The following is an 8,562-nucleotide window of genomic DNA, read 5'->3' as shown; positions in this document are numbered from 1 at the left end:
CCAGCCGGCCAGGAGATAAATAGTTGACTGCCACACCTATTCATCTCTGCCCCCTGCCTTTTATCCCCAGAGCTAGGGTGGGGCTTCACTAGCAGCGGTGGCTCTTCCGTCCCAAGGACCGGCCCATAGATTTCCATTGCTCTCCTCTCCTCTGCCTTCTGTGCATCCGCGCGTCAGGCACTGGACCCAGCTGTTCCTCCTCTTCCTCATCAGCCACCTCCAGACCTGGGGGCTGTTGACTCTCCATCAACACTCAACAAGTTCGTGTTATTCACTTAACAACTGTGGCAGGAAAGGTTGTAAAATGGGGGGAAGCCTTCTTAACAACTGTCTCGCTCAGCAACCGAAATTTTGAACTCCATTGTGATTGTAAATCACGGACTACCTGTGAAACAGGAGGAGGGGTGAGAGAGCGAACCTCAGTTTCCTTATTATAAATTCCAAAAGGGGAAACTGAATTTAGTTGCAACCACAATTGTCTGAGATAAGATGACGAGGCATTTTACATATGTGGGTTGTGACAATTTTTTTTACGGGATGTTTGCCTGTAAGCGCAGTTTGAAAATTTTTGATGTCGCAGGAAACCTCCTTGCAAATCTTTTCCTGCTTTGAGAAAAAGGTTGTGTAGTGATAATTGCGTTTTCTTTTTCTTGCTCTCCTGCTCTAGAATTGTAACAAGAGGAAATTTCCGTTGTGTGAAGAATTTGCACAGCTACAAACCACCTTGAATTTCTGGGAAAATGAATCGATTTGACGACCTTTTCAAGAAAATGCAAAATCTGTGCCAGGTAATAAATGTAAAAATAATATTTCCGATGTAGAGCGAATGAGCAGATGTTTAGGATAATGTTAAGTCTGGGGTACCATTCGCCGGTTGTAGCTAAATTGAGCAGGCATCTTTAGTGGAAGTTTATCTTGAAATTGTGGGAGTGATGGCAACATGCAGGGTTGTAGGAATAGAAGAAAATGTTTATAGTTCAGGGTTGAGCTGTGAGGTCCTTGGTGCTCTCTGAGCTGGGTGTTTTTTTTTGCAGAGATTTCATTACTTCATTAGATACTGAAAGCAAATAGCAAACTAGATCCCAAACAAGGAATTATTAACTCAGACAAACAAAGGAACCACCAAGAAAACTCCCACAAACACTGGTATTAGAGGGGCTGCCACAGAGAGGAGGGGGTCAACCTGTTGTCCAAAGCCAGACAAGGAACGATGGATGGAAACTGATCAAGGAGAGATTCAACCTAGAAATAAGGAGAAATTTTCTGACAGTGAGAACAATCAATTGATGGAACAGAAGTTGCCTTCGGAAGTTGAGGGAGCTTCATCACCGGAAGCTTTCAAGAAGAGACTGGACTGCCATCTGTCAGAAATGGTGTAGGGTCTCCTGCTTTGCGGGGGTGGGGGTTGGACTAGATGACCTACAAGGTCCCTTCCAACTCTATTAATGTGACTACTAAAGAGACTGGACAGCCACCTGTCTCAGATAGTATAGTGTTGCCTGTTTGAGCAGGGGGTTGGACTAGAAGACGTCCAAAGTTCCTTCCAACTCTGTTGTTCTATGATAGCTGAAGTCACTTCTATATAAACCTTACTCCCTTCTAACACTGATGAGATTACCTAGTAGGTAATCTGCATCTCCCCCTCCCGGTCCTCCTCTTCCTCCTCCTCCTCTCTTGATTAAAGAACATTGAGCAGGGGAATTCTGGGAGTTGAAGTCCATAGATCTTAAAGTTATCGAAGTTAATAACTGTCTTGCTTAGCCGTGGGAATTTCGGGCTCCATTGTGGTCGTGAGTCGAGGACTAGCTGTGTCTGGGAATCTCTGCTAACCTGTTTTCCTTTCTCCGTCCCCCCCGGTCTCTAGTGGGCGATTTGTAGCGTCTTGCTCTGGAGTACCCTGACCCATGCTTCCTGGCCCACCTTCGAATGGAAAGACCCCCACACCCAGGAGAAGCTGTTGTGTGAGAAGTGCCCCCCGGGGAAGAGCATGGCCAAACCTTGCACCCTGGACAAACACACTGAGTGCAAGCCGTGTGCAACTGAGCACTACACCCAGTATTGGAACTACCTGGACAGGTGCTTGTACTGCAGCGTCCGCTGTAGCACCCTGGAGGTGGAGGTGGTGCCGTGCAACAGGACACACAACAGGGTGTGTGAGTGCAAGCCGGGCTACCACACCGAGTCGCTCTTTTGCATCAAGCACTCCAAGTGCCCACCAGGAAGCGGAGTGGTTGAGCCCGGTACGTACTGGGGAGGAAGACAGACAGCAACCTGTTCCTTTGGGGGTACGGGGTGGGGGATGAACTGGAACAGGCTGGCATCTCTTGGGAGTAGTTTGGAGGGGTGGGAAGGATCCTAAAGAGGTTCTGAAGGATCGACCCTTCAATTTGATGTTTCTCAAGCTCAGCAATTTTGAGATGTATGGGTTCTCCCTCCTTCCTTCCCACCTTCCTTCCTTCCTTCCCTCCTTCCTTCCTTCCTTCCTTCTTTCTTTCTTTCTTTCTTTTTTCTTTCTTTGTTTCTTTCTTCCCTCCCTCCCTCTCTTTCTTCATCAACCTTCCTCCTCTCCTCTCCTCTCCTCTCCTCTCCTCTCCTCTCCTCTCCACTACTCTTTCCTCTCCTCCTTCCGTTTTCTCTCCTCTCCTCTCCATTCCATTCCACTCTTCTCCTCTCCTCTCCACTCTCCTCTCCTCTCCTCTCCTCTCCTCTCCTCACTCCTCTCCTCTTTCTTCTCCTTTCCTTTCCCTTTCCTTTTCTTTCCTCTCCTCTCCTCTCCACTCCTTTCCTCTTTCCTCTCTTCTCCTCTTTCCCTTTTCTCTCCTCTCCTCTTTCCTCTCCCCTCCTCTCCTCCTTCCCTTTTCTCTCCTCTCCTCTCCTTTCCACTCCTTTCCTCTTTTCTCTCCTCTCCTCTTTCCTCTCCCCTCTTTTCCTCCTGCCCTTTTCTCTCCTCTCCTCTCCTCTCCACTCCACTCCACTCCTCTCCTCTTCCCTCTCGCCTCCTCTCCTACTTCCCTTTTCTCTCCTTGTCCCTTCCCTTCTTCTCCCTTCCTTTCCTTCCCCTTCTCCCCCCTTTTTAAGGTTTTATTTTACTATGTTGACATGCATTGATAAAGTCCTCCCGCAAGACAGCAGCCATGGAACGTGGTTGGAGAGAAAGCTAGACCTTTTCTTCTGCTCCCGTTTTTCCAGGCAACCCCCGAGAAGATACCCAGTGCAGTGTCTGCCCAGAGGGGAGCTTTTCCAGCAACCATTCCAGCAAGGATCCCTGCCAGACCCACCAGAACTGCTCCGCGCAAGGCCTTCGGGTCAACGTGCCTGGCACCCTTTTCCATGATGCCTATTGCACCTCCTGCAGGGCTGACAAAGGCTCGGAGGAGGGCTCAGGTAAGACCCCCCCCCACCTGAGTCTTACAGGTAGTCCTCAACTTAGAAACACAACTGGGAGCACAGTTTCCATTGCTAAGCAGGCAGCTCTTAAGTGAGACATGCCCCATACTACAACCCTTTTTTGCCATGGTGGTTAAGCCCATCATTGCAGTTGTTAAGTGAATCACATGGTCATTAAGCGAATCTGGCTCCCCCCCCCATCGACTTTGCTTGTCAGAAGCTGGCAGGTAAGGTCTCAAATGGAAGGCGAAAAGGATAGGGATGGATCTCACTTCCAGTGGCGAGATGTTCCAGAGGCCAGGGTCCAGAGCAGAAAAGGCTTTTCTCCTGAACCCAGCTTGCTGAAATTCCTTGGCTGATCAAGTCCAGAGCATGGTGACGTGATAGCAGTCTTCCAATATTTGCAAGGCTGCCCCAAAGAAGTGGGAGTCAAGCTATTCTCCAAAGCACCTGAAGGCAGGATAAGAAGCAATGGGTGGAAACTAAGCAAGGAGAGAAGCAACCTGGAACTAAGGAGAAATTTCCTGACAGTTAGTGGAACAACTTGCCTCTAGAAAGTGTGGTTGCTCCATCACTGGGGCTTTTCAAGAAGAGGCTGGAACAACTCTCTGGAGTTGTTCTGACCCAACTCCCCAAATACAACAAAGTTTCTCTGAAGTGAACTCAAAGATTCCTTTATTAGGAGCGCCAGCAGCCCTGGCAGAAAGTTTCTCTGTCACCACAGGCTAACAAGTCCGTCCAGCAGGGAGTTGAATAGTTGTCTGCCACACCTATTCATCTCCGCCCCCTGCCTTTTATCCCCAGAGCTAGGGTGGGGCTGCACTAGCAGCGGTGGCTCTTCTGTCCCAAGGACTGGCCCATAGATTTCCACTGCTCTCCTCTCCTCTGCCTTCTGTGCATCCACGCGTCAGGCACTGGACCCAGCTGTTCCTCCTCTTCCTCATCACCTCCAGACCTGGGGGCTGTTGACTCTCCATCTGAGGGCTGACGGACAGCCCAGGCTCCACCTCTTTCTCTCTCTCTGCCAGCTTCATTCCCTCTTCCCTCTCGGAGCTCTCAGGATGCCTTGATGCTGACTCTGACTCCCACGCCTCCTCCTCCTCCTCCTCCTCTGAATCGGCTGTTGGAGAGGCTGGCGGCTGACAGGCCACAACAGGAGTGATATAGGCTCTGCTGCCTTGAGCAGGGGGTTAGACTAGAAGGCCTCCAAGGTCCCTTCCAGTCCTGTGACTCTATGCCCCTTGTGCTACAGCAATGGAACTGGGGCAGGCCAGTTCCATTGGGGTGAGACACTTCCTCAGATAATCTGGTCCTGATCCAGAGATTCTGGTCATAAGCCCTACAGCAAGACAGTGCAGGAGATGGTATTTATTTACTTATGATTTATTTGCATCCCTCTTTTATTAGTTTTACAAATAACTCAAGGCAGCGAACATATCCAATACATCTTCCTCCTCCTATTTTCCCCACAACAACCCTGTGAGATGAGTTGTGCTGAGAGTGGGACTGGCTCTAAATCACCCAGCCAGCTTTCATGCCTCAAGAGAGACTAGAACTCACTTCTCTCCTGGTGATTTGCCCAAAGTCACCTAACCAGCTTTCATGCCTAAGGCTGGACTAGAAGTCACCGTCTCCTGATGATCAGCCCAAAATCACCCAACCGGCTTTCATCCCTAAGAAGGGACTAGAACTCACTGTCTCCTGGTGATTTGCCCAAAGTCACCTAACCAACTTTCATGCCTAAGGCAGGACTAGAACTCACTGTCTCCTGATGATCGGCCCAAAATCACCCAACCGGCTTTCATGCCTAAGGTGGACTAGAACTCACAGTCTCCTGGTGATTGGCCCAAAGTCACCCAACCAGCTTTCATGCCTAAGGCGGGACTAGAACTCACAGTCTCCTGGTGATTGGCCCAAAATCACCCAACCGGCTTTCATGCCTAAGGCGGACTAGAACTCACAGTCTCCTGATGATTGGCCCAAAGTCACCCAACCGGCTTTCATCCCTAAGGCAGGACTAGAACTCACTGTCTCCTGGTGATTGGCCCAAAGTCACCCAACCGGCTTTCATTCCTAAGGCGGGACTAGAACTCACAGTCTCCTGGTGATTGGCCCAAAATCACCCAACCGGCTTTCATGCCTAAGGCGGACTAGAACTCACTGTCTCCTGGTGATCGGCCCAAAGTCACCCAACCGGCTTTCATCCCTAAGACGGGACTAGAACTCACTGTCTCCTGGTGATTGGCCCAAAGTCACCCAACCAGCTTTCATGCCTAAGGCGGGACTAGAACTCACCGTCTCCTGCTTTCATAAGTGGTGCCTTAACCATTAGACCAAACTGACTCTCCCAGCACCTCTTATTCGATGTGTGTTTCTCACCTGTTCTTTCTCTCCTAGGTACGGGAGATTGTCTCGAGGCAGCCCTTGACTTTGTACCCTTCCAACTGAAGTCGCCACGAAGGCTCCGGCGTCTGTATCGTAAGCTCACTCAAACTGCTCCTGGGACGGAGAAGAAGAAGCCCATCGAAGAGCTGCAGGTGGACCTTCATAGCTACCTGCTCCAGCTCAAGAACCTGCGTGGGAAGGAGGAAGCGTGGGATATGGTCCAGGTAGCCCTGACGAAGATGAAGTTGGAACACATTCTGCAGAACGTCCTGAGGAAGTTCACTGTGGGTTGATGAGGCCACTCGGTACGGGGGTTTATTGTATCGTAGGTATAAAATGGTTGGTCATGGATTTGTGGACTTGGATCGTTAAGTTAAGGTATTTATATCAGTCTCCCCATCCTCGATTCGGCATTTGATTGATTGGCATTTGATTGGAAGAAAAAGGGCTGCGGAAAGGAAGGGTGGCCGGTTCATTCAGCTTCTCTAACGGAGTCTACACAACCCTGCGCAGACCCCGCTGGGGAAGCAGAATAGACCCCCTCCATCCTTGGACCACGCAGCTGCGTCCCAGAAGGAGCCGCCATTTTGGAGGGGCACAATTCTTAGCAGTTGCTCAGAAAATGGCGTTCACTTCTGGGACACAACCAGGCGGTCCACGGATGCTGAGTGGCCTTCCCTGCTTCCCCAACACGAGATCGGGAGATCTTCAAAAGATATGTCCTCGATGGGGTGACGGGGTGGGGAGAGTGGGTGGGGCCCGCTGGGATGGGAAACAGGTCCAAGGTCTGCAAGGACCCAGCGGGACAGGGTGGGTGGGAGATAGGGGGGAATGGGTGCTGTAGCATCCCTGGGATCGGTCGTAACGGCGAACGATCCCAAGCCTGCTGTAACTTTGAAACATGGTCACCAATAGCTTTTTTTTGTGCGTTTGGGAGATATCTATCCTAACTTCGAATGGTCACTAAGTGACCCGTCATAAGTGGAGAACTACCTCTCTGCCAATATGTGTTTTTTGGGGAAATGCTGCAAATGTTTTGACCCTGTAGATCAGGGGGGTCAAACTGCCAGGCCGCAGGCCGGATGCGTCACAGGCAGGCCACGCCCACCCCAGCTCTGTGAAGGGGGAAAACGTCACGATACGTCACGTGATGGCAATGTGACGCCGCGAGTTTGACACCCGTGCTGTAGATCAGTGGCCCCCAACCTTTTTGGGCACCAGGGACCAGTTCCGTGATTTGTCCACGGACCGGAGGGGGCGTGGTTTCATGTGCTGCCTGCATCCTGTGGATGAGACTTTGCTTTTTTGGCCTAGCCCGGTTTCTGGCATGCCGCATACCGGTAACCGGTCCATGGATCAAGGGTTGGGGACCCCTCCATGATCAGGATGGAGGTTGTCAAAGGTTGGGGAAGAACCCAGATCCTCCTGTCCCTCCTTTCCAAGGTCATGATTTTAGCCCTATATCTAGGGATTAGATGGAGTGATGGTTTGTGTTTTTAGGAAATGAAGTATTTTTCATTGGTTTGCTTCTAGGACAGGGGTTCCCAACCGGGGAGTGCAAGACAATATTCCAGGGGTTGCAAAAACTTGGGTTCAGAAGTTTCAAACTTGTAGTGTATATACATAATTATATGCATATAATTATTTACTTTTGTAAGGGGTGCGAGAATGTATCAGAAGCGTTCTAGGGGCACGGGGTATAGAAAAGGTTGGGAACCCCTGTTCTAGGAGTTAAGTTTGTTTTTCCAGAATGTGAATTTCTCAGGAGTGGCCAGTCCTCATAGGTGATCTCCGTGAGAGCCAAGAACAGGTAGTCCTTGAATTACGACTATTTGCTTAGCAACTGGGGGGGCAGTCAATTGGTATTTGTGATCTTCCCATAACGTCTGTGTGATTCGCTTAACAACTGCACCCAAAAAGTTTGTAAAATTGGGTGCAGCTCACTTAATGACCCCGTAGCTTACTGACAGACGTTGTGATCCCAGTTTGGTCGTACATTGAGGACTTCCTGTACGGCACCCAGCTCTGAGATGATGATCCTTTCCAAGGGTAGCAGTCACAGGCAGCTGAACAGAGCCATCACTGTGCGTCTGCGTTTCTGTATTGTACATTCTTCATTGTGTACATGTCTTCATGATTACATTTCTTAGTCTAATCATGGTCTGTTACATTTCAAGCAAAGTGTTGTGGCCGGTCAGCGGCCTGTGCAGATTGTAGCTGATTCTGACAGCGAGGAGGCTGGTGTGATGTTGCACCAACAACCTGTGCAGCTGGCACTCGAGTCAGACAATGAGGAGGCTGGAGAAGATGTGCCAGAGGCAGGGATTCAGCCAGGGCCTTCAGAACCTCCAGAAGCTCCCTTAAGTGAAGAGGACGAAGAGGAGAAGGAGCCTCTTCTCAATGCACAGGTGCGCAGAGTGGCAAAAAGACAGGAGTGGCTCCTCAGGAGGAGCGCTTCTCGAGAGTAAGGCTTGGGGCTAATTGGCCACTCCCTTAGCCTATTTAAGAAGGAACACCAACTGAAGCAATTTGTAGGAAACAACTTTAGTTCACTCTACTTTGCGTCTGGATTCTCTGCACATTACTTCTCGGGTTTCTGCCAACCTTTGTAAGATTGTGATTACTTTATCTTTGGTTTGGTTTGGTTTGGTTTCTTGTAGGCTGTTCAGAAAGTTTATTAACAGCCTTTGTTTTGAAAAAGACTGAGTTATTTTAGCAAATTAAGTTTTGTACAAACTTTGTGTGTGGCTGTGTTCTTTGGGATCCGTAGCTGGGGCAGAACACAAAGAT

At 49.8% G+C, this 8,562-nt stretch overlaps 1 protein-coding gene across 1 annotated transcript; it reads left to right on the top strand.

Annotated features, from left to right (window-relative positions):
• The first annotated feature begins 750 nt into the window (after positions 1-750).
• LOC139314556 (tumor necrosis factor receptor superfamily member 6B-like) lies at positions 751-6,289 on the top strand. The gene is made up of 4 exons (XM_070940238.1): positions 751-788; positions 1,865-2,240; positions 3,190-3,384; positions 5,785-6,289. The coding sequence occupies exons 1-4, from the start codon at positions 771-773 to the stop codon at positions 6,063-6,065; spliced, it is 870 nt and encodes a 289-aa protein (XP_070796339.1). The 5' UTR covers positions 751-770; the 3' UTR covers positions 6,066-6,289.
• The last annotated feature ends 2,273 nt before the right edge of the window (positions 6,290-8,562 follow it).

The sequence above is a fragment of the Pituophis catenifer genome, unplaced genomic scaffold (genome assembly GCF_029215685.1).
Source record: "Pituophis catenifer annectens isolate HBS135680 unplaced genomic scaffold, rPitCat1.0.hap2 SCAF_3, whole genome shotgun sequence".
Lineage (NCBI taxonomy): Eukaryota > Metazoa > Chordata > Lepidosauria > Squamata > Colubridae > Pituophis > Pituophis catenifer.
The sequence above is the reverse complement of the archived record's forward strand: the minus strand, read 5'-3'. Positions and strand labels throughout refer to the sequence as shown.